This window comes from Molossus molossus, unplaced genomic scaffold, assembly GCF_014108415.1.
Source record: "Molossus molossus isolate mMolMol1 unplaced genomic scaffold, mMolMol1.p scaffold_m16_p_17, whole genome shotgun sequence".
Classification (NCBI taxonomy): domain Eukaryota; kingdom Metazoa; phylum Chordata; class Mammalia; order Chiroptera; family Molossidae; genus Molossus; species Molossus molossus.
This window is the reverse complement of record NW_023425352.1, coordinates 49,586,726-49,613,597: the sequence shown is the minus strand read 5'-3', so window position 1 is coordinate 49,613,597 and position 26,872 is coordinate 49,586,726. Positions and strand designations below refer to the sequence as shown.

General features: G+C 39.2%; 1 protein-coding gene across 1 annotated transcript in view; it reads right to left on the bottom strand.

Annotated features, from left to right (window-relative positions):
- Nucleotides 1–8,950: 8,950 nt before the first annotated feature.
- MYPN (myopalladin) overlaps nt 8,951–26,872 on the bottom strand; it is a 94,987-nt gene continuing 77,065 nt past the window's right edge. Inside the window, exons 13-20 of the mRNA XM_036265035.1 lie at nt 23,746–23,967; nt 22,263–22,412; nt 21,010–21,092; nt 19,447–19,573; nt 17,539–17,746; nt 15,534–15,699; nt 12,942–13,075; nt 8,951–10,358 (exon numbers count right to left, since the gene is read on the bottom strand). Coding sequence (XP_036120928.1) covers nt 10,189–10,358; nt 12,942–13,075; nt 15,534–15,699; nt 17,539–17,746; nt 19,447–19,573; nt 21,010–21,092; nt 22,263–22,412; nt 23,746–23,967 — 1,260 coding nt within the window. The 3' untranslated portion in view covers nt 8,951–10,188. The remainder of the gene's footprint in view (nt 10,359–12,941; nt 13,076–15,533; nt 15,700–17,538; nt 17,747–19,446; nt 19,574–21,009; nt 21,093–22,262; nt 22,413–23,745; nt 23,968–26,872) is intronic.

Here is a 26,872-nt window from a genome sequence, read left to right as displayed (position 1 = left end):
TAATAATTAGAATAAGTAGGACCCTAAGTTATCTTTGGACCTTGTCACAAGTCAACATAAACAAGGACATCCTCCAAACTCTTTATTTATGGATTTCAATGCCTAACATCAAATACAACCATCTATTTATAATCCATCTACAGAGAGTCTTCATTATAATTTTTACTTTCTTAGTTATCCTAATTATCAAAATCCATTTGATGTGTAATGAACGTGTCTTCCCCAGCACATAAATTTAAACTTACAAAATCACAAGTGTATCTCTAGAAATACATTGAATGACTAATAATACATTTCCTTTCTGAGATCTGGTAAGAAAAAATTGAGGAGGGTTGAGGACTTTGCTCTCTCTCCCTCCCACTCTACCTGAACAAAAAATGGAAAAATGTCTTGGGTGAGGATAAAAAAAAAAAAAAGATGGGATTCTAATCCCATGCCTCTCCTACCCCATTCCCACTCTCCCAAAAGAATGGGAATCTGTCTGTTAAATATTATGCCTTTAGCTGCCTGTTCCTGTGTTTCAGAAATCTTTGGAAGCAATTTAGCTCTAACCAAATCCCTAGGCTTTCCACTCGACTCAATGTACTTTTTTTCCCCCCTGGAAGATATTTCAGGGAAATGTAAATGGGTCTCAACGATCAAATCCAGTCTTTGATAAAGCTTCTCAACCTGTATGTTGGGAAATTCATCATGGTTTATGGATTGGGAGCTTGGATAAAGCAAATATAAAAAGGCTTTTTTGAAGTTAAATTATACATCATAGATTTTAGATTACCAAGCAACCTAAAAGTTGCTACAATATTCTATACTGGTCATCTTTGAAAATCCATGCTCTAGTTTGACAACAGGAAATATTGAAATTCGTGTGTGTGTGTATAATTTTTTAACGTGGCCTCTCTTTTTTCAATAAATCAACAAATATTATCAAACAACTACTCAAACCCAAGCTTACTCAAAACTATCCTTGTCCTTGGGTAGGCAGCCGAGAAGAACACACATGTATTAATCAATAGGCAGTTCTAAACAGAGTATAGCTGAATGTTTCAACAGCGTACAGTATTGCCATATGTACCCTAAGAGCTCTTAAGAGGGAGCATTAAATTATAAAAGAAGACTTCCCCCCACCCTCCCGAGACAAGATTTTTCAGGTGGACTAGTTATTGTATGTGGGTTATCTCTAGGTGGCAGCTAGAGATTGAGGCTCCAAACCCCAGGGTCAGAAGTCTTGAAGAACCATGTACAAACGAAGGGGACTATCGGGACGGGAAAAGCCATGTTAGCCTATGGTTTTCAACTCTGGCTGCTCATTAGAATCACACCTAGGGAATCTTGAAAAAATTACCATGATATAACTGTTCTGAGGTGAGGCCTGGGCATAGATATTATAAAAATGCTCCCCCAGGTGATTCTAATGAGCTCAGGGTTGAGAACCACTTAATTAAAACAATATCTACTATGACACCTCTTTACCAAAAAACTGATTATGTCCACTTTGCTTTCTTTGTATTTGCAAATGTTAAAAAGGTTTAAGCTTTCTTAACATCCAACACAGCCAGTTTCTAAGTTGATAAGGTGACTTTTATTAATGACGATCTAAAATTTCTGCTATATATGAGCCAGATAGCTTTAGTTTGGGTTGTGGTTAATAGAGCTGCAGGACTCAAATAATTAAGGCTCAGTTCACTTAAATTACGCTGTCTTACAGTAAACGAACTGAATTTGGTTAGACTCTGCCCTCTGCTTTCTTTAGCAGTCACTTAGGAGGTGAAATAAAATTCAAAGTACATATAAGACCATAAATATATGATCTATCTTCTCAGAATGTATACCCATTCTCCTTTCTTGTAATGAATACACTAGTGGTTACAAGCTTTAACAACTGTTTTATTGAATTAACACAGGACATTTGGTTTGCTATTTCAAACTGGTAGTATCTCCCAAAAATACCTGAGCTGAAAGAAAACCACTGACAGCAAGAACTTACCCATCTCACATACAAAGTCTGGGAACAACAAAAAAAATTAACAAATCCAACTATTAATTGAGAATAAATAAAATTTTATTTAATGAATAAAGAAACAGTCCATCACATCCTCTAAATTGCTTTTTAAAACATCCAAGTTGAATGAAATACTGTTTTTTAATTCTTATTTCTCTTCTTCTAATTGCAAAATTTCCAAACAAAACACAACCCTCAACAAATCTTTAAGAAAGCACAACTAGAAAACAGCAACGGGTATCATGGAGATGACGTGGTCTACTGGAATACAGTACCATATATCTTCTGCACAAAGACACAGTTTATGCTCACAAACATTTCGGCTTAAGTGATCAGTTCCACAGACTAACATGCACGATGCAGATGAACAGGAATAAAAGCCAAGATCCATTAATTGTTTTCTAATAATAGAGGCAAAATATACAGTTTATATAATTCATGCATTTCAAAGTGGCTACTGTAATGATTTTTTCCATTAGGATTTCAATAACCAAAAAGTTCCTTAGAAAATAAGTTGACTCAAGCTTCCTCGGATGGAAGCATATCATGTTTGTGAGCTTTCTGGGGCCTTGAGTGTGTTCAAGTGGAAAGAACTCACGCAAGAAGAGAAAGGAAAAGTGTAAGAGGTGTCACTTGATTCTGATTGAATTAGGTTAGCTACGGGTGCTCTGAAACTCCTTACTTAAATTGTGTGTGTGCGCGCGTGCGTGTGTTTGCATGTGGATATACTCCTATAGCATGAATGCATCCTTTGTCACTCCTCATGGCCGAAATGAATCATTGGGGTTAAATTCAGACTTGATGTAACTGTGAATGTAAAAACAGAGACCAAAAGATATGCTCATTTTTGAGGATCCATATCTACCTGTTATCCTAAAGTTGATTCATTTCACTGTAAGGCCACTGACATGCTAGCATGAAACGTTTCTTCACTGGGGTCTGGAATTGTACAATGGAGTTGTCCTTAACTTCTTAAACCACAGAGGAATACAGAAATTCCTTTGCTATTTTTCTGGGCACTGCCAAGTCATTTTTATTTATTTATTTATTTATTTTTACTAGCTTTAATTATAGACACAAGGATCAGAGTTCCCTTTCGCTATTCTTCCTATGCCAAAATAAATTTTCCTGGAATCTGCCTTCAAAAAGCAGAAAGGATATTGCTTGAATTCATTTTTTTCCAGATTTTTTAACTGCATACCATCTTGGAGGAAGATTTCGCCATTATGGATTATGCTTCTAAGAAAAAACAAAGTAGTGGGGCAGGAAAGAAATGTGAACTTTTCCAACAAATTAACTACTTATTTTGGAAAAAAAAAATTTTTAATATTGCCCTTGGAATGAAAAAAACTGCTACTACTTTTTTAGGATCTCTAAAATAAACTCTTCATGTTTATGTATTTATCCTATCCCCCATCCTGGAAAAGGCTAAAATATTTTGCTTATTTTATAGATAAAGAAATAGACAACCCAGAGTTATAGAAAAATTAGAAAATGTGTCTGAAATTCATCAGAATTACTAAAATCCCTCTTATTTCTAGGAATTCACCAAGAACTCCTAGAAATAAGGAGCTCTCCTAATGGTATTAAATATTTTACAGATTTTTATCTTGACATGGAGGTATGAAGAGAAAAGGGCCTGTCAAGAAACTTAATGCTAAAGACTGAAAAAAGTAAGTAAAAATTAATCAGAAAGAAAGATAAGGTATCTCTGAAATCAAAATACTGAAAAAACAAAATTTAATTTACCAATGTGTGTTAAAAAATACAGTTGAATTCAAATTATGTCATTTGAATTACAAAGTTTAACTCTCCTTAATATACACAGTAAGACCATTTATACTGTGCACACATACACATTTAGTAATCTTTTGGTAGTGACTGCTATAGTCAACACTAGTACAGAGGTTACTATTGCGGGAAAATTATAAGAATTTGCCTCTAATTTGCAGATAACTCACTGAATCTGTGTAGAAATATCAGATTCTTTGGAATTTTGGAACACTGAGCAATTCACTCTTATCATACCATATGAAAATAATTTATGTTTCTTGTGGGTATTAGAACACCTTGTATTGTGACAGAACTATACTTGTATCTCTATTAATTGCCAATCTAAACTGGTCTAAAAGTCTCACTTTTTAAAATGTCTCTGTTTTCAATTAGGAAGCAGAATGAATTTTAATCTTAGATTGTTAAAGAATATACTGTGAAAAGTCTACTGCATCTACTGGATATTTTAGGAAGACCAAAACCCAGTTATCTTTCTGTTGCTCTAGAGATATTTAACCAGGTTATAATTCATGTAGTAATTTATGCAATTTTAAAGAAAGTCTCAAATATATTTCTACATTAAAAAATCAGTTCTGTTATTATAAAAAAGTAGTTTTTAAACCTGAAAATTAGAACTGTTTCCTGGATTTTATAGAAAAATGAACATTTATTTCAAATCAACCTTAAAATATTTTCAAATAATGTTGACATATTTTAATTTTTATTATTAGGGAAACATTTTCTATTTGCTTATATATTAAAATCTTCTGGCAAATTAATGTTTATACACTTCTACAGTACAGACATTTTCTTTGTGCTTACTCAGCATTTATGGCACAATTCTCAGAGGATTGAAAAGTGTGTTCTTTCTCTATTTCTTGCAATTTCAAGGCTATTGCTCTTTGGAGTTTATAGTGGCCATTATTTACATATTAACAAAAGGCAACATGTTTATGGTTCGACAATACCAAGTACTCTAACTAATATATAATCAGACAGAAATAAGAGGCAAACATTTTTTAACAAATATGCATTTTTTTTTTTTTGCACCACACAGATTTTTTAAAAAACAGTATTAGTAACTTTTTTAGCATACTGATGACCATTGCATTGTCAACATTTAGAAGATACTTGACATTTTTCAAACAAAGCTTTAGTAATTAACATTCTGAAATAGTGAAGAAAAGGCAATTAGTGGTGAAAAGGGACTTCAACAAATTCTATTGCAATCTAAGTAACTGTACATTTTACTGGCAAGGCACATTTAAATTTAACCATCAGCACAAATACTTTGAGGCCATGTTACCCAAGGACCCTGTAAAGGGCCTTGAATAAAGGTCATTATGAGTAAATTTGTCTTAAAGTTAACAATCAACTGATAGCCCATATACAAACAAACTCAGGCCAGGATCTCAGCTTGGAAAGTACTTTGGGAGCGTGTGGGGAGGGGGAAGCCCGGAGGAGGCTGTGATCAACAAGGACAATTTGGGTGTCTGACCCAGTCAGTGCCCTAGACCTCCTCTTGCAGACTGATTTTTTTTTTTTTTTTTTTACTTTGTCATCATTTCTATCAATTAGAAGTTGATGGCAGTAAGAAAGCAACTGCTTATAAAAATGCAGCACCTCTGAGAAGTTAAAGGATTTGCAGTTTTTCAGAATTTGTTCAATTGGACTGCTTTCTTCTAAACATCAAGCCAAGATGCATGGAACTGGAGTTAGGTCCTTTTGGATCATGACATGCTGACAGGGAAAGGGTTCGATGGGAAGGGTTACCGCAGGGGAATTATAGAACAGACAGCGCAGGGTGTCTGGGGAGAAAAACACAGAATGGGGATAAATACAGAAAGGACTATAGAGCTTCTTTAGCGTTGACACATCATAGACACAGAAAGGGAGAAGGAAGAAGTCTTTCTTCTCCTTTTATTAGCTGTTTTGCCTAGATCCCTTCTGTTGGGATCATCACCTGATCAGGTGTAGCAGATTTTGTAAATGGTCATGAATTAAATGGGCTTTACTGGATTCACTTGGGAATCTAGCATTGGGTGATATGTAAGAAATTTTACCCTGAGTTTTAAACAACCAAATAATTTACAAGTGGACATTTAGAAGGCAACCCATTTATCACTTGAGAATTATCCAAATTAACCTGTCCCTACAAAGGTCAGCTTTTGGCTTCTCTGGGAGTTACTCTCCACCTATATGTCACTCAGAGCTCAAGCTCTACCACTGCTAGTCTCTTGACCACTAATTTCTCATTGGATACCTACAAAAGTCAAGAGAGGAATAAAAAGAGAAGAATGCATTGAAACTAGTTCCCCTGTTTGGCACTTCTGATTAAAATCTTCCTTTGGTGAAGGGCACTAGGTTTCAAAAAGGCAGTTTGGTTTTAACGGCTCATTTTCTGTCTCCACTTTCCATCTAATCTTCATTTCTATGACTAACTATGTTATGAAAAGCCCTTCATTTCTTTGGAGAGAAGGGTGCTTATGAGATCAGCACAGCTTTTTGAAACAGAGGGCCAGAATTGCACCAACTTTTTCTCTTTCCCTGGTCCATTTTTGCATGTTTTTGAGGTTCCTCTGGGGCTTCATGAATGCTACATGTCTAATAAACATTGTGCAAAATAGTAGGGTCTACTGAGGCCAAAGTGAATGTTTATTCCTACGTTCCAGGTGCGCACTGCATGGGCAACAAGGGGGAGCACTTTGTTTACCAATGCCAACATGACAGCCTTATGCCATCTGCATCCCTTTGGACCTTTTTGGGTAGGTTCTGAACAGACACTTCTGAACCTTTGCTTCTCATTATAATCACCTGGGAAGTTTTAAAAAACACTGATGCCTAGGCCACAACCCCAGAACTTATGACTTTCTGATTTGGGGTGTGACCCAGGTATCGGGATTTTTAAAAGCTCCCCAGGTGATTCTAACGTGCATTCAAGGTTAAGAAACACTACTCTAAATTCAACTCACTTTATATAGTAACATATCGATTTACATAGAATTCTAAAGTTCAATTTAGGTCAATAAATACTTACTGAGTGCCTACTCCTATAAGGAACAAGGTAAAGTTTTGACACAGTCCATACCAACAGGTAGCTAAAATCTAGTGTAGGAAAGACTGGGCTAGTGCAAAGGGAGGGGGCAGGTAGGTATATAGGGGCTGTGTTTTACATAAAATACTATACAAAGTGCTCTTCTAGACTCAAGACATTTGCTATAGGTTTCAAAGAAAATAGAATTGTATTTGGCTGGGGTCTGAGGAATGAGAAAATATTTCATGGAGGCAGTGGTCTTTCAGGAACATAGGTGTTAACTAGGGAGAGAGGATTCCAGGTAGAGGCAAAATGGAGGCATGTGGCTGGAAAGCGGGGGCCTGTGTTAAGTATGCTGCCACATCGGGTGTGTTTTCTGAGTAATGAGTGGAAAGCTTTGGGATCACACTGTAGTAAGCCTTGAATACCGCAGGGTAGAACAGCTGGCACCTGAGTTAGTTCCAGGGAGCCAGTGAAGGTTTGAAACTAGGGAATAATGTGACTGGAGTAATACTTCAGGAAGAATGAGCTGATGATGAATAGAAGGGCTGGACTTGAACGGGGAGAAACATTTGGGCTAGACGTAGAAATGTCATTTAGAAGTATTTCATCATGGCCGAGGTCAGAAGTATTGAGGGAAATTAATAAAGTATTGAAAATCTGACTGGCGAACCGCAGGGGGATGGGAAGGAAAGGCTGAATGTAAAGAACTAGTGTTAGAATTAGCAGGATTTCTCAATTGATTGGATAGAGGAAACAAAAATGACTTGGATGCTTTTTATTTGGATTACTAGGTGCCATTAACAGAAATTATTAAGCTGGGTTGAAGAATCATTTACAAAAGGGAAGATGATGAATCTGCTGGATATGTTGAGTCCAAACATATCCAGCAGAACTAAAATTTTTCAGATAAGTATTCTTCATTGTAACTGAATTCTCAAAGCAGGGCACTGGTTTCTTCAACTCAGTGGTTCTCAACAAAGGGGGTTCTGAATCTCAGAGAACATACGGCAATGTCTGGAGATGGTTTGGGCGCCACAACCCCAGAAGGGGCTGCTATGCTACTGGTATTAGTGGGTAGAGGCCAGGGATGCTGCTAAGCATCCTAGAGTGCACAGGACAGTCTCCCCAGACAAATAAATATCCAGCCCAAAGTGTCGATAATGCTGAGGTTCAGAAACCCTGCTTTAACATAATTCACTGGCTCTATTTCAAATTTTGGGGGCCTTTTATATTTTAGGTTAGACATCGCCATCTAATGGCCAACTATAATAATATGTATCCCAGTTCTTGGTTGACTACTAAAAGGCAACAGATAAAAAAAAAAAAAAAAAAAAAAATTCAGAAAGCTAAGACATATAGAGATGAAATAGAGATGAAGACTATCCCTTCATGGGAGAACTGTCTAGGGTTTACAGAAGTAAATGTGATGGGGAGGTTGGATGTACATCTGCGAAGGAGAAATCCTGGAGTTGGAAAGTTCTCTTTGGTTATAGGAGACTTCATAATAGAAATTAGTATGGAAATAGAACATTTTACAGGATGCATTCTATATGAAATGCATTGTATTTTATTATAGTCTCCTATATTTTTAGTATTATTCTGCATACATGAAAGAAGGAAACAAAATCTAACAATTCTGCTAAATAACTGATTGAAGCCTAGAGTTTAGATTCATGAAAAAATATAGTATGAAGAGAACTAGGAACTTCTATTTGATAAAGAATAGATTTTTTTTGCCCCAAGAAGCATGCTTTATATCTTATCTTCTCTACTAGATTGCAAGCGCCCTGAGGTCAGGAACTGTGTCTTATTCATATCTTTGTATTTCCCACCGTCTCCAGCATAGCATCTTATATACACACAAATGATATTTTTAATAAATGAATTTATTTTTATACTGAAAATCCTTGCCTTGAAGTGAAGGAAATTTCAAGCCTTTTTAAGCAATTATGTTTATTCACTTGAGTAAGATGCCTGCTGAGGGTGCCTGGCTCAGAGAACACCAGAGACTTGGGCACAGGGGACCGGTAATAGATACTTCCAATTCATATCACTGGTGAGCAAATTGTGCTGCGGTGAGCAGTCCCAGGGCAACTTTTGGACTGGTGTGTGAATTGTACATTTCTCTATCTAATGTAAGATTCATTCACCCAACAAACATCTGTTGAATGTCTACTCTTCTGGGCATGGGGATATTGCAGTGAACTTAAGTCTAAAAATATCTTAAGTTGAAAGGCAGATTTTGAATTGGTGGCTTAGAATAAAGAGACAGATTCCCTTTTCCTTCCTCTTCCCCAATTAGCATAATATTTTATATAGAGAAAATGAAATTTGATTAATGATCTCAAACCAGTTAACTATGAAAGACCTCTTCTTCCACAACCACTGCTCTGCGGGGGCAAGTGATGAACACTCTCCTATCACTATCTCCCCTTGTTTGCCTCTCTTTCTTCCTCACTGCCTCTATACTTCCAGACTTTAGGGGAGAGGGGCGGAGTAGGAGTGTCTGTATTTATGGGCAGACAATAGTGACTCTTGCATATTTTTCCAAGTGGCAAATGAAGCTAGTAGTTTAAAGAATGTCCCCACAGAAGATTTCTTTCTGGTTGGTTTATTAACAACCCCTTAGTTCTAGAGCCTAGGGATATAGAAATTCAGAAAGAAAAACCATTCGCCACTGTATCCAAAAGAAAATGGTGCAGACAGGTGGGTGGAGCCCTGTTTTGGCTATAGAATTAGTGCACTGTGCAATATTGAGTGTTTCAGTGATTTTGTATGTGAAACACATTCTGGCACCTTACTTTGTGGCTCAGTACACCTAGGATAAGCAAATCAAAAATGCTTCTCCACATATGTGAGTTGTATGGCAAGATCTCCTAATGCTAAGTAGAAGCTGACTTAGTGAAGCCACCAAAGCTATAGCTATGGATGTAATCAGTGAAAGGAGATGGAGACCTCCTCATCTTTTACCTTTGCATTGTTTGGTGAGTTAGTGATACCTAAGGTCACTACTGTCTAACTCCTCTCAGCCCAAGCATGTGGCCCCTAATTGCTCCTAGCAGGGTTCCTAACACAGCATGGGGCGGGGGAGCATGCTAGCTTTCCCCCAAAGCAGTAGATGGCAGCAGCATGACATCTTTGGTTCATCTGTTATTGTCCTCTCACATTTTTGCTGGAATCTTTAAAAGGCATAGCCCTACATCTCTTCCCCAGCTGAGACTGCAAGAGTCCTTAGCTGACTTATACAAAGCACTGCTTGCCACAGGTCCAGCAGCGTGGGGACTTACTCACATCCAGTTGCTTGAAAAACACTGGTTCTGGCTTGTCCTCCTTCCCCCTCCACAGTCTGCCCCCTCACACAGCAGGCACCCAGACATTTTTAAAGTTCATCACTCTCCACTACACTTCTAGAAGAGCATGAATACACCATTGTGCTTTCCATGGAGGAGAAGGCAGAGAAAATGTCAAGTCCTTTACTGGTGAGAGATCCATAGCGACTGCCACTGGGCCGGATGGACATGGGCGGTGGAATCTGCTGGTGCCACTGAGCTGGAAAATAAATCAAATAACATGTTACAATGAAAGAAGTATACTCTACCAGGTACACTGAAGGTATGTACTCTGTTGCCACTCCAACACTTTCTGTGGGATCCTGGTAAAGCTTCAGACTATATCTGGGTCTGAAATGCCTCATTTGTAAAAGAGAACAATAAATAACCTCTGATTCTAATCCAGCAAGACCTAGGACTGTGAAGGAAGAGTAGGTGACTAGGGTGACTAGCAAAATGATCCTCTCTTACCAACCTAGCATGGGGCCTGTGAGGGGTAGTGCAGAGAGGGCTGTAGCTCTCGGAAGGTGGAGACAGGAAGCCTGTGGAAATGGAAGCCAAAAGTCGGGTCCAGACCTCTGAGAAGTACCTACCCCCCATTCTCATCACCTCAATCAGCTATGAGTTACAGCAAGAATACTGAAAAGTAATTATGTGCAATCAATCATGATTCAGGGCCAAAGAGAATGTATTGGAGGTTCCATGTTCACCAAGCACTGTCCAAAGGAGACCTTGTTTTTAGCAGACACAATCATTAGGTTTGAATGAAATAACCATCCAAACTGCCCAGTCCCCACTGTAGTCCCCAACTCAGAAATTACCAAGCAGTCTTCTGATTAGGTTTCCAGAGTTGATGTGGAGAAGGGGGAGCATCTCTATTTATAAATTGGTCCTTTGTTCATTTCATTGTTTTGAATCAGTTTTTCAGAATTTACATATGTCTGAGTGAACTGATAAGATAAAACTTCAGAAGCTATAAAACTGAGGACAAAGCTTATAGCCATTCCACTAAAGAGCTGGCATTTGGGAGGCCACCTTGAAGAGCTAGCCAATCCTCTCTCCCAGCCCTCCACTTCTTAGCCTTTCCTCACTCTCTCTGACATCTTACCCAGACTACTATAATTGCTGCTATTAGAAGCCCTCCTCTCCGTGAGAGAGGGAAGCCTACTGTCCCCATTCCTCAGATAGGCAGGAAGTAGTGGTGAGGGACATAGGAGAGTGATTTTAACCCAAGTCCACTATCCCCTCCTCCACCCCTGGATCCCAACTAAGGAAACAGCGCCTCCTATTGGTGCTGTGGAATCAGGACAGGAGCTGGGAAGAGGTGATCCAGGACAAACTGAAATGGGAACTCCGCCACTGGAGGGCAGAATTGGGATTGGTACTGAGTTGGAGACCTATTTCCTTCTGACATGGTGAAGCCTGTGAAATGGTTAAGAGACTTAGCCTAGATTAAGAAACATATCACTGGCCTCTCTCTCCACTGACTTTCCCAGGGGAAAGTACATTAGAGTCAGCTTCCCTCAGAATTGAGTTTCTTTTCAAGCCTAAGTATAAAGGAAAATAACCAGAAAGCTATATATTCCCTCCCAATATTAGACCTAGGGAAAATGGCAGGCCAAGTCCCCTCCTGTATGGCACTAAAAAAGGGGGATACCTGGCGTGCCCCTATGAATAGCAGAGACTTGAGGTACTAGACAGTTACTCTAATTTATTATTCTGGTTACTCATGTTAAACCAGTAATAAACAAGAGACTTTTAAAGTCACCAGTTATTTTTATTTTTTATTTTTAAGGAGAAAAAAAAAAGGATCACTATTTTGGATTCAGGAATTTGTTTCTAAAAATACCAGTTAATGTCTAAATTATAGAGGAGGGGAGGAGAGTACATAAACACATTAACAAAGATTATTTGTTAAATACTTTTGAAAATTAGGAATATGGCTCAAAGGAATGATACACAAACTCGGATTTGCAACCTGGATATAGTTACTGAACCTCTCTGTTTCTTCAACACTTAAATAAGAGTAACAACAATTATAAAAATCTCATGGGTTTGGGAGATCTAAGGGTACCATTTTTTTTTTTGTAAATTATAAGTTATTATACAAAATGTCATTTGATATTATTATTAGGGCAGCTCTTTAATATTTAGTCTGATTGTGGAATTGGGACAATACATATTTGTGGAATAAATTAATACATTAATGGAATCAGGAAAGTCTGCTGCTATGGCTGGGGAAAATGACAGCCAGTGGGGACGGAGTTCCAGTGGGTGTCCCGTGGCACCAAGGCGACGGCATGAAGATAATGGTTGGTCAGAAGCACAAGCACAAGTAAACTCTGAAGCAGCTCTAATTCCTAGTATTAGAAGATCTCTTTTGGAGGAAGGTTAAGCTCATAGTAAAATGCAAATGTGGCCCTGGCCGGTTTGGCTAAGTGGTTAGAGCATCGGCCTGCGGACCAGGGAGTCCCGGGTTTGGTTCTTGCTAAGGATACGTACCTCAGTTGCAGTTTGTCCCTGTTGGGGTCATGTGGGTGGCAACCACTCTATGTTTCTCTCTCTTCCTCCTGCTCTATCTGAAGATAAATGCAAAAAATGTCCTCGGGTGAGGATTGAAAAAAAAATGTGTACAAAGCCTTGAGGTGGCTAGGATGAAATAACTTTAAAAATCCATCTCTTAAGTGCTAAAATATAATCCAACCAATTCATTTATGGAAATGTACTATACCTATCCTTAAAAAAAATGATTTTTAAAAGTTGCCTATCACACATAGATGTTCACTGATGCCACTCCACCTACCATATATGTCCAACCTAGCAGTGCATGACACGATGCCAACTTCATTCTTTGCTGATAATGTGTACCATCCAGCGTCTGATTTCTTGGCTGGCTGAATGAGAAGGCAGACATACCCTGTCGTGTCCTGGAGCATACTAGAGAAAAGAAACAATACCTTTATATTGTATCTGGGGGCAGAAATGGCTTTGTCAAGGTTAGGGCTCAGGGAAACTCCTGGGACAAATCCAGCCATGCAATGCTTCCCCTCCCTTCCCTGTCTCTAGGTGGAGGAAAGGGGGACTCAGCTTAACGCAAACTTCAAAGGCAAGCTTGACGGTGGAAAGAAGTCACAAAAGAGCAGCAATTACCCCAGTGAGGCAGTGATGAAGACTGAGACCTGTTCTTGCCCTCCCCACTCCTCCAATCCTTCTGGAGTCATATTCCCCACTAGGGGCATCCCCACTTGTCACAACCGAAGTCTAGAACATTCTCTTTTCCAAACCAGGTTGGGCATTTCAGTAAGAACTTTGTTGGGAAGCTATGGGAAAGCTTGGTCTCAAGCCCAGGGATAGAGGAATTGTTAGTCTGGAGGGAGTATTTCTTTTTTTTTTTTCATCCTCACCCGAGGACATTTTTTGTACAGATAGAGTGGGAGGGAGAGAGGAAGAGAGAGAGAGAAACATCGACGTGAAAGGGACACATCGAGTGGCTGCCACCCGCATGACCAACCAGGGCCGGGGACAAACTGCAACCGAGGTACATGCCCTTAGAGGGAACCGAACCCGGTCTCTCTGGACCGCAGGCCGACACTCTAACCGCAGAGCCAAACCAGCCAGGGCTGGAGGGAGTATTTCTTAATGTAACCAACTGGGCATGTGCAGCATTTAGCTTAATACAGTTCAGGAGCAAATCAGCATACTCTTCCTTCTGGTTCCTCTACATCAATAGTTCTCCACTTTGGCTGAAGATTGCAATCCTGGATAACTCCAGCAGAATTTCAGGCTGGGTTTAACAAATTACTTTCATTTAGACTGAAGTGTTATCTTGAGAATATTCTCAAGTTCTTGCTTAAGTTTTACCAGAGAAAAATCCCGACCTATATATACATAGACTTGTTAGATGCCCAAATTCTGTAAAATCTGACAGCTACAACATTCTCTGGGGGAAATTGCATTGACTGTGAAGAAATAATTCTCAGTAGGAATCGCTGTACACCAGCTGCCTTTGTTTGCTTGCTCTCTTGTGGCATAAAACCAAAATGGCAAAGAAAGAAAGTTGGTTAGGAGAAATCAAGCAAGGCACCCACTCTAAGAAACTGGACCCTTAAAGTTATTTTAAAAACAACCATGTAGTGCCCTGGCCAGTTTGGCTCAGCAGTTAGAGTGTCGGCCTATGGACTGGAGAGTCCTGGGTTCGGTTCCCGCTAAGTGCATGTACCTCAGTTGCAGTGTGTCCCCATCTGGTTGGGGTCATGTGGGTGGCAACGTCTCCATGTGTCTTTCTCACATGGATGTTTCTCTCTCTCTCTCCCTTCCTCACCCCCTCCGGCTCTATCTGAAGATAAATACAATAAAAAAAAAGTTCTTGGGTGAGGATTCAAAAAACAAACGAACAAAAAAAAACCAACAACCATGTAGTGATGGTTAGAGGAGGAGTGTAACTGCCTCAATGTTTTGTTTTGCTTTATTTTATTTTAGCTTATTACCATCAAAGAGGTTCTCTGGGTACTAATATGACTCAAGATACATGACAGAAACTATGCATAGTCTTCATAAATTCCTCATTAATTTTTGTTTATTTGTTTTTAATTTTTTATCCTCACCTGAGAATGTGTTTTATTGATTTGAGAGAGAGAGAGAAAGAGAGATACACCGATGTAAGAAACATCGATTGGTTGCCTCCCCTATGCGCCCTGACCTGGGACTGAAACCTCAACCTAGGTATATGCCTTGACCGAGAAGCAAACCTGAACCCTTTTGGTGCACAGGACAACACTCCAACCAACCGAGCCTCCCAGCCAGGGCCGTTTTTAATTTTTATAGGCATTTACTTGAGCCAAACTGATAACATATAACTAGAAAGCAAGATCTCAAAAGCTCTCCTCATACATTTTTAAACTTAAAAATTAAGGTTTTGCCCTGGCTGGTTTGGCTCAGCGGTTAGAACGTCGACCTGCAGTGCAGAGAGACCTGGGTTTGGTTTCCGCTAAGGGCATGTACCTCAGTTGCAGTTTGTTCCCGGCCCTGGTTGGGTCGTGCGGGTGGCAGCCCCTCGATGTGTCCCTTTCACGTTGATGTTTCTCTCTCTCTTCCCCTCTCTCTCCCTCCCACTCTATCTGAACAAAAAATGAAAAAATGTCCTTGGGTGAGGATAAAAAAAAAATTCAGGTTTTAAAACAGTGGGACATTCATACATTCTAAGGGCATGTACCTCGGTTGCAGTTTGTTCCCAGCCCTGGTTGGGGTTGTGTGGTTGGCAACCACTTGATGTGTTTCTCTCACATTGATGTTTCTCTGTCTTCCTCCCTCTCTCCTTCCCACTCTGAAGATAAATGCAATATTTGGGTGAACCATCGAGCTAGGAAGTCCCTTTGAACATGGGTGGGGCCTGTACCTGATCCTCTCTCTGGTGCAAGGAATGGTCTCATTGTCCTTCTTCCAGTAGAACACAGGTGGTGGCATGCCTATCACCCGGCACTCCAGCCTCACCAGGTGACCTTCTGGAACTCCACTGTTTTGCAGTTTCTCCAGGATCACAGGTGCTTTCTTCACCTCTTTGGCTGAGCAAGAGAAGGACCAATCTTGTTTGAATAGAAGGTACTTTGGGGTTCATTCCTCAAACTCATTACAGTTCTGGAATTTAGCAGAGTGGGCACCCACCCCCTTAGCTCCTCTTCAGAACACTTTTCACGCCTTGATTAAAGCTCAAGAAATGATTTAAAAAGAAGTGAGGAAACGGTCTCTGCACATCCTATGAGACAACACTCAAGGATCTGGGTTGCACACAGGGGATGCAAATTGTAGGTGTGTAATTTAAGGAGTTTCCTTTATTACTCAACAGTAAATTTTGAGAAACAATGTATTTTATGTACTGAACATATCCATTTTCTTTTTTATATAGTTTATTTTGTAAAAGATGTATTAATTTTCTTGAGTTTTTTATTTTGAAGAAGTTTATAGCTACAGAAAAGTGGAAAGAAGTATACTATTTAAAAACACACACACACAAATTATACTTCCCAAGGAAGATTTTTCCTTTTTTTTTGGCCAGAATTAGTTAAGGCAAAGATACCACAGATCTTAGGGTTCCAGAATCAATATTTTAGTAAAAGACTGAAAAGAAGTAAAAGCTGGAACTCAATATATTCTTGCAGAATGAACTTGTTCTACTCTGTTGGTAAGAAGAAATCTCAAGTGAGAAAAAGAAAAAGATATATTGCCCTGGCCAGTTTGGCTCAGCCATAGAGCATCCACCTGAGGACCGAAGAGTTGATGGTTTGATTCTGGTCAAGGGCACATACCTTGGTTGCAGTCCAGTCCCTGGCCCTGGTCGAGGTCATGTGGGAGGCAACCAGTTGATGTGTCTCTCTCACATCGATGTTTCTTCTCTCACCACCCCCCATACTCTATCTGAAGATAAATGGAAAAATATCCTTGGGTGAGGATTTAAAAAAAAAAAAAAAGAATAGAAAAAGATAGAAAAAGATACATGGGGGAAACAACCACTAGCCTGGAGAGAGGTTTAACAAGCTGAAGCCACCCTGATTTCCTTCTGGGGCCCCATATAGGAGAAAGCCCAGCACTCAAATTTGTATATTCTGAAATTTAATTCTGGCTGTGCCACTGCTTGGAAGGGCTGGTACCACTTAGGTGACAATGACTTGTTCTTATTTGCAGGCATTAATTTTGTTCACATCATCTTATAAGGTAAAAAAATCATTGTTTAGTTATGGATTCAACATTTGTCGGGCACCTTCCATGTTCCAGGAAGAGTCAGATGGCGGAGATCCACAGAAGAACATGTCCGAATACCTGACCTTAGAAGCTCATAGTCTTTTTGGGGGTCAAAGGAGTAAACAATTACACAGTAAGTGCTCCAAGAGTCTCTTCTTTACTAAGTGCTATGGAGACAGAGGAGGATGTGCCGGGTGCATCCACTGTGCCTTGGTAGTGACATTTGAATGAAGCCTTAGGGAATGAGTAGGAGGTGGCTAGAAAGAGAAGGGCATTCCAGGTAGAGAGAGCATTGATGCAAAGCCATGGAAGCTTGGAGGGTGGGGTGAGGAAGGGCCTTGTGTGTTCTAGGAGTGAACTGTAGGCTTAGTGACTTGAATTTAGTAATGCTGAGTTAATTAATTGATTAATTAATTGATGAATTAGCTATTACAATGACTCCCATTTGTTGCATGCATAATATACATAAGGCACCCTATTATATTTTTCGCTTATTGATATGTCTTTGAAAGCAATATACAAAATATGGCCCTTATTACAGTGAAGGAGAAACTGAGATTAGACGTGGTAGAGCAAAGGACTAAGGCATTCTGTCAGAGGCTCTGTATATTTGGGCAATAACTTTGGAAAAAGTTATGTTTAAGGTTCCCAGCAGCAAACCTTACCTACTACAGTGAGCTCCAGACTAAAGGAATTCTGTCCAGTTTTGTTGGTAGCAACGCAGGTGTAGGTCCCCGCGTCACGTTGAGTGAGTGGGTCAATGAGCAGAGAGTGGACTCCAGTCTCCCTGACCAGCATCTTGTGGGAGGCGTCTGGTAGCACAGGATGGCCATTGAGCAGCCATGTGAGCTCTGGGGGTGGTAAGCCACTCACCTAATAAAAAAAACAGGATAGCTGAGGCAAACGAGAGACTGATGACAGGCAGATTTTTTTGGTGGCTGAATTCTTCATCCTTATCTGGCACCAAATACTGAGAGAAAACATGGGGGAGTGAAGAGACATCAGGACAAGAGGGACCTGGATAAATGGCTTCATGAATTTAAACTGCATAGCATTTTGACCCCAATTCAGGTTATAATTATATTCTAGATTAGAATAAATAAGAATGAAGAAGCTAAACGGATAAAATAGGCCTGCAGCATCAGTTTCAGAGATGATACATTGCTTACATGTCTAATAAGTGAGAGGTAGCCAAGTAAAGGGCAGGCATCAAACCAGTATTCTCAAACCTTGCTGTGTATTCTAATCACCTGGGGAGCATTTGAAAAGCCTGACGCCCGCTATCTAACATAGTAATGTTAAATCAGACTGTCTGGGGATGGGACTCAGGCATGGGTATCCGTTAGGGTTCAGGGTGAAAGAAGTACCAGTCAATCACGAATGTTATTTAGGCATTCATTGGGAGAGCAAGAATCACCAAGAGAAGTGGACTTTATGAATGCTTACCCTCAAGACTTTATTAATTTGCACCTAAATTTTTCATAGCTCTCTGCATCTTTTTGGGGGCAGATGGGGTGACTTAAGTTTCTCTTCTTACTGAGAGATATCGAGGCTGCCCAAGTGAACCTCGTTTCTGAACAGAGAATTAGAATGTAGAAAAGCTACAGGTGATGAATGTTGATTAGCACAGAAACTAGCATCTGATTTCATAAACTGCCTTGGAGCCATCTTTTCATGACTATAATTTTTTTAAATTTATGATTCGTCTTTTTTTCTTTTTAAATATATATTTTTATTGATTTCAGAGAGAGAAAGGGAGAGGGAGAGAGAGAGAAACATAGATCAGCCCTGGCTGGTTTGGCTCAGTGGTTAGAGCGTCGGCCTGCAGTCCAGAGAGACTTGGGTTTGGTTCCCGCTAAGGGCACGTTCCTTAGTTGCAGTTTGTCCCCAGCCTCGGTTGGTCATGTGGGTGGCAGCCACTCAATGTGTCCCTTTCACGTCGATGTTTCTCTCTCTCTCTCTTTTCCTCTCTCCCCACTCTATCTGAACAAAAGATGGAAAAATGTCCTCGGGTGAGGATAACAAAAAAGAAACATAGATAAGCTGCATCCGGCACACCTTCTACTGGGGATAGTTTCTGCAACCTGGGCATGTGCCCTGACCGGCAACCCCCTGGTGCATGGAATGACACTCAATCAACTGAGCCACACTGGCCGGGCATGACTAAATTTTTTTCAAAGGCGGTATCTCACAGCAATTTGCTCCAAGAATGCAAAAGTCACACTTTTGGCTTTATGGTAATAAAGACTTTCCAGGCAACACAAGGAAAATAATGGAATTATATCACCTCTTTGGTTTTCTTTTACAAACACAGAGTTAACTGGATACAATACCAACATTAAGAGATAGAGATTTAAATTATAGTGAAATACTTTTGTCTGGTATTCAGTGCTCTAAAAGAGCATTGTGTGTAGGGGTGATCTCTCTCCCTTCCTCAGTTCCCTTTCCCTTGGGTGGGGGGAACCCCACAAAAACAAAAATACCCACAAAACAAACACAAACAGAAATAAGTGCAAACAAATAATTGCAAAATGTGAACAGATCTGGAATGAAGGATGTGTGCTAGGGTCTACCTTACAGTCCAGCCGACAGAGACGCCCCTCATGAGCTACCATATCCCCAGGAGCCTGCAGGAAATGTGGTCGGAAAAAGCGCTCCTGTAGGGGCTCCTTGTCTCTTTCTTGCACCCGGGACCTTCCTCTATAACAACAAACATGTTCAGGCATTAAATACAGAGTCCAATTTGCAAACTTATGACAGTAGGCATTCAGGCATGGCTATAGGGCCTGGAGAACAGATTTTTAGCACGGGGTTGGGGGTGAGGAAGGGAAAGGGTGTTGCTGGACCATAAACATATAATAAATAAATAGTGGTGTGAAGCTAATGTAAAAAACAAAGTGGTAAGTATCTCATATGCTGTAGGATTATCTTGTGAGATCTGTAATCAAATAAACAGGCTTTAGCTTCTTTCTCTCTGAAGTCATTCTGGGTTATGTGGCTCAGCTCTTCTTGCCTTGGGTTAGACCAGTTGTTCAAAAGTTTCAAAATAAACAAATATATCAGTATTCAAGTCAAACCTCAAATGAGAGCCAAAAGAGAAGTCCTGTTTATTACCCAGAACAAGGCAGCTGCAATCCCTGTGTCTCTGAGTAATAAAATTTGACCTGGCTATAAATTATGGCAGACCATTAAAGATTATCATGAATTTACTGGTTCAGACTGACCAACAGTAACAGCTGTTCTGAAAAAAAAAAAATGAAGAAGACGGTATAGTGCAGTGGTGGTGAAATACTGTATCTGAAACATGAGTCACTATTTTTGTTTCTTTGGTAAGTCAAATTTAATTCATCCATGTCAGCAACTATGGAATGCTTTGCTAAGATTTGATGGCACTACAAGACTCAAGGAAAAGCCATGCTCTTTCCTCTTCTTCTTCTTTTTAAAATAGATTATTTTTTTAATTTAATTGTTTATTTTTCTTAATTGATTTTTAGAGACAGGCGAAGGGAGAGGGAGACAGAGATAGAAACATCAATGAGAGAGAACATCAATTGGCTGCCTCCTGCATGTCCCACACTGGGGATCAGGCCCACAACCTGGGCATGTGCCCTGACCAGAAATTGAACCAGTGACCTCTTGGTGCATGGGTCAATGCTCAGCCGCTGAGCCACACCGGCCAGGCTCTTTCTTCTTAGTGATTAGTAAAATCAGAGAGGAAGAAAACCAAGTAGTTTATTAGAGAAAATTGGTATATTGGAGATAACAACAACATCCAATCTGTATCCATATATTCATTAACAGTTTTGATTTTATTAAAGAAAAAATGGTAATTTAATCTAAAGAGTCTGATTTATATGTACACAGGTGCTACTGATGGTTACAAATTTTGAAACATCAAGTGTGCTGTAGGCCAATACTTCTCAAATTCAGTATGCTTATGAGTCACCTGGGGATCTTATTAAAATGTAATTCTGATTCAGTAGCTCTGGGGTGGGGCTTGGGATTCTGCATTTGCAACAAGCTCTCAAGTGATGCTACACATTAAGTAACAATTTCTAGGCCCAAAACTTCAGTCCTCATTGTGGTGGGTGGGTGCTTGGGATGGGTTAGAGAAGGAAGATTCTTATTGTCTTTACCTGTGAGACTGACCAGTAGATGTTAGTCGACTGCGAATAGGCAAACTTTGTACCATTAAGTGGCCAGAACAGCTGATTCTCCCCTAAGAAACAGAAAATGGACAAGATTAAAATAAGATTCAACATTTTTCCAATTTATATAAATTTTCCAGAATAAACATTATGAAACTTTGGGCTATTATAAATTTTCTTTAGGGGAGCATAAAAAATATAATATGACTCCTTAAATTACTGTTAATATTCCAGGGGGAGGGATTTTTAAGAATATGTTGATGACTTTCATTTTAAGCTGAGAAATCAACAGAGCACTAACATAAAAAAAATTAAATTCTTGTGCACTTAACATTATCTGCAGCCATATGCAGAGATCATGGCCAAGTGTTTTTTTGTTTGTTTGTTTATCCTCACCTGAGGACATTTTTCTATTTTTTGTTCAGATACAGTGGGAGGGAGAGAGAGGAAGTGAGAGAGAGAGAGAGAAACATCGACGTGAAAGGGACACATTGAGTGGCTGCCTCCCGCACAACCCCAAGCGGGGCCAGGACAAACTGCAACTGAGGTACATGCCCTTAGCAGGAACCGAACCTGGGTCTCTCTGGTCTGGAGGCTGATGCTCTACCCCCTGGGCAAAACTGGCCAGGGTCATGGTCAAGTGTTCTTATACTTTCCTCAATAGAGGTTATCTTCAAAACTAATATTTTACTAGAAAGAGTGGGTGAGAGTAGAAATACCTATTCTAATAGTAGTTGAACATATTTATTCAGCCATATCTTTTATGGGATGCTTAAGTCAATCTTATTCAGAAAAGGAAAGCAAAAAATTATGGCTTTTTAACTTTTACAAAATAAAAGATAGAGAGAGAGATTATGAATTTGAGAGGTATTCACAAAACTTTGTAATTTGCTTATTCTCTAAATGACAAAAACTACAAATCATTCTTTGATAGATTGATTTATTGACTCTTCAAGAGAGTCAACGAATTGATAAACACAAGATGTAGCCCAAGAGGTCTGGGATGTATACATAGTGAATAGATACCACTATGTCCTTTGACAAAGGCTGAGTGACCCATCAGTGGCTAACTGGTCTTCTACATTGTGACACTGTACTCTAGTTACACACAATCACAATGCTTCTCATTCATTTTCCTCAGCAATTCTTAGTAACTTGCACTTCTCAAGTTCTCATTCATGACATCAACTGCTCCTTCCTCAGAGTGCAGCACAACAGAGTGCTGAACACTGCGTCTCCACCTGGGGGTTGGCAGCCATGATGGTGTAGTTTCCATCATCATCACTGGTAGTGGATTCAATGTGCAGAGAACATGTCCCATCTCCTTCTCGTCTCATTTTGCAGTGCTCATTTCTCTTTGAAATCTGTTTCCCATCTTTGAACCAGTAGACCTGAAAGGAAAGATAATTAGGAAATACATTGTTCTGTACATCTTTAAAGGATAATAAAGTAGGGAGTAGAGTGAGGCAAGGGCTGATTCCCATCTCTATAAGTGATTCATCTCTTATAAAACACTCAGAAAAAATGATAAAACATATTAAAAACAGTGTAATATGCTCCTGCATTAACACAATGCTTAAGTCAAACTTGTTATATAATTTAGGATCAAGATAAAACTTGACTATATTTATTGTATTTCATAATTACTTAAAAAGTTACCCTACGAACCAGACGTGTTTTCAGAAGCAAAATAATGAAAACCAGGAGCCTGAATCTTTTCCCATTATCCTATCCCATTACAGGCTTAAGTCTTCTGCAGTTGCAGATCTCAGGGCCTAGAATAGCTCACCTTGCTTGAAAGGATAGTATGGTTTATTATGCCAAGTTGAATGAGGCCAGAATTCACTCACTAAATTTCTTATCTGGCTAAAATTTGAATGTATATATATTTTTCATATTAAATTTTGTACATATCAAAGAGCTCTCTCAAACACGGGAGGGGATGGGATTAAATACTGGTTGCAGCCACCCTCCTCTACATTTTCTTACATGATAATGCCATGCTAATTAATGTTTGTGAAAGAAGAGTGGAGAGATTCCCTGCTGCAGCTACTGGCTGTAAATCCTTCTCTGAGTTGACTGCCAAAAAATCTGATGACTCATAAGATTTTTCAGCAGCCAGTGATAATGATATGACATTTTTAGCATTTACCAATCTAACAGTAATGGTACAAATATAGCTTGCTATGTACAACAACAGGCACACTGGATATTCAACAAGTGTTAAAATGAAAAAAATATCAGTTTGGCGAGATTGATGGTTGGGAGAATCAATAGTCCAAAACAGAGGATCATGACTAAGAAGTTTATTTAAAATTTTAATAAAACTTGAATTTACCCGTAAGTGTGATCTATTTTTGGCCTACTTAACAATCCTATTCCTGACTGTCTTAATATAGTCAAATGATCTGGGCTTTGTTAATTTTCTGTTTTTGTGGCGGGGGTGGGGAGGTTTGACAGAGAGAGAAAGAAACATCGATTTTGTTTTTCCACTTACTTATGCATTCATTGGTTGCCCCTTGTATGTGCCCTGACCAGGGATCAAACCCACAACCTTGGCATATTGGGATGATGCTCTAACCAACTGAGCTACCCGGCCAGGGCTCTGGTTTTGGTTTTTATTCCTTTTGTAGATACTTCACTTGAGTCTGATAAGACTTTCTTAAGGTACTGTCTGCAGTTCTGTGTTGCTGCTTTGCCAAATGGCTAGTCATCTTCTCTTACCTTTGGGACAGGTATTCCAACAATTTTGCAGGTGAATGTGACTGGAGAACCTTCTGTGACTCGGAAGTGCTTGAGTCTTTTGTCAAAGATGGGAGCAATACATTTGCCTGTGGGGATCTCATCATGTTGGATTTCATCATCCGATTCATCAACAGGGGTACGTTCCAAGCGAAACTCTATTTCATTCATCAGCCTCTGCTCAAAGCTTGAAATTTTGTACTCCTGTCAAAATGGCAAACTTGTTTCAATTTTAATTTTTATGGTGAGGAAGAAGGTGTCATTATAATTTGAAAATACAACGTTTTAAGGTTCAGATGTTAGATTTATATAATCGAACCCCAATAAACCAGGCATGTACAATTTTCAATTCCTCACCATGAGCACTAAAGGAGATTTCAGTGTCTCTACTATAATCCCAAACTGCCTTAGTGAATCCCGATTCCTCACCTTGAGCATGGAGCCCCAGTAGAATCCTGTAGGGAATGGAATGAAGATGGAATGTAATTTTCACAGCTACTATTAATGTCCATTTCAATATGTAGAACTGCCTATATGGTATTTTGGCAAAACTTTTCTGATGCATGTCTGCATTACCAATTTCCTGTTTCTACTGGACATTCCCATCTGCATATTTAAGGAAAACCTGTCTTGAATAAATTTTCCTTGACTTCAGATTGGTCTTCATGGCATCTCACTGCTTCCTTCACAAACTATTTGGAACAATTTTATACTGTTATAGGGTCATTTTCTTGCTACCAAGTCTCTTGCTAACCTACTCCAGTTAAAATTGTGTTCTCACTGATCCACTGAAATTATTATTGTTAGGGTCTCCAAATTTGCCAAATTCAGTTGTCACTTATCTGTTCTTACCTTACCGACCTCTCAGCAGCATTAGACACAGATGACTACTTTCTCCTTTTTGAAATATTTTCTTCTGTTGGTTTTCACGACACCACAATGGTTTTCCTTCTCCTCCTCTAGCTGCTCCTTATCAGTCTTCTTTGCTAGCTCCCAATCCTAGGTAGGTGATCTCATCCAATCCCAAGCTTTAGATACCTTCTGTATGCTGATGGCCCCAAATCCATATCTCCAAGCCTGGTCTTTCCCCAGAACTCAAGTGCCCAATGATCTACTCTGTATCACAAGAGTCATATACCCAACAATTTACTCTACATCATGGCTTGGGTGGTCAATGGGCATCTCAAACTTAGCATGGTCCAAACAATGCCCACTTGATTTCTACCCCCAGAGATGTTCCTACCCTGCTCTTTCTCATCTCAGGAAATGGCATCACTATTCACCCACTTGGTTAAGTGGTTAAGCCAGTGTTTCCCCATACTGTCTATGGTGAAAACCAGGTTTCTAAAAATTTCCAACCTGTACTTTTGTAAAACAAAATAAAAAGAAATTACTAGACAAAAGAAAATTTAAAAGTGTGCAAAATTATTATGTTCAATAGACATAAATTTTCTTCCTCAAATTACTCTAAAAATGTCTTAATGCTTACTCTCAGTTTCTGTACTTATCCCAAGGTGGAGAGGAGATCGTTGGTAGACTGCCACAGGTCAGACCACTAAATCTAACCCTAAATCTAGGACTTATCCTGAATTCCTTTCACTCACCCTCCCGTGCCGTATTCCATCAAGCTTAACTGTCACCTCCCCAAAGCAGCTTTCTCAGGCCACTTCATCTAAAATAACTCTCCACTTTAATTTTCTGTCTAATACTGGTTGCAATCTAGTCTTTTTCTTGTTCGTTTGTTTCTTGATTGAGTGATTTAATATTTCTAAGCATTAGAATGTTACTTCCATAAGAGCAGAGATCTTGTTTATCTTGCTTCCCACTATATCAACGGCACCTAAGTAGTGAGTGGCAGGTACTCAATGAGTATCTGAAGAATGAGTGAATAAATGAAGGACATGGGGGCAAGCATTTGTTCCAACTCTACCGCATCTTTGAAGGATCTGGAACATGTTTGGGTGATTTTATCAAGTTGGAGCTTGATTTTTTCAGAATTTAAAATGTTTGAATTAATTTATCAGAAAGGACTACAGAAGCAATATGATGAAAATATGTGTATTTTGTTTTACTGTAAATGTATACATACTGGTGTCTGTATATTTATTTATTATATATATTTATTAAATATTTATTGTTTTACCAACACTACAAATTGAGAGGTAATGAAAACAGAATACTCAGTGAATTATTTAAAAAATAATAGAAGAATTGAGAGCCCAGAAGTAAACCCACACATATATGGGCAAATAATTTGTGGTAAAGGAGCCAAAAACATACAATGGAGAAAAGAAAGCTTCTCCAATAAATGGTGCTGGGAAGATAGGAAAGCCACAGGCAAAAGAATAAAACTAGACTGCTACTTGTCACCATACACAAAACTTAACTCAAAATAGATTAAGACCTTAAATATTGGACCTGAAACAATAAATTATATAGAAAAAAACATAGTTACTAAACTTACGGACCTTGGTCTTAGAGAGTATCTGATGAACTTATTCTCAAAGGTAAAGAAAGTGAAAAGCAAAAGTAAATGAATGGGACTATATCAGACTAAAAAGCTTCTACACAGCAAAAAAAACCATCACCAAAACAAAAGGCAACTAACCAAACGGCAGGAGATATTTTTAAACAACACCTTTGATAAGGGGTTAATATCCAAAATACATAAATAACTCAGACAACTCAATAACAAAAACCAAACAATCCAATTAAAAATGAACAGAGGACCTGAACGGACACTTCTCCCAAGAAGACATACAAATGACCAACAGATATAAAAAGATGTTCTTCACTAACTGTTAGGGAAATGCAAATCAAACTAAAGTAGGGTACCACCCCTGTTAGAATGACTGTGATCAACAAGACAAGTAATAACAACTGTTAGAGAGGTTTTGGAAAAAAAGACACCCTCATTCACTGATGGTGGGAATTCAAACTGGTACAGCCACTTTGGAAAACAGTATAGAGGGTCTTCAAAGAAATTAAGAATAGAGTTATCATATCACTCAGCAACTCCTCTTCTGGGTATCTACCTGAAAAATTTGAAACCATAAAGATATATGTACCCCTATGTTCATTGCAGCATTATTCACAGTGGTCAGGTCAT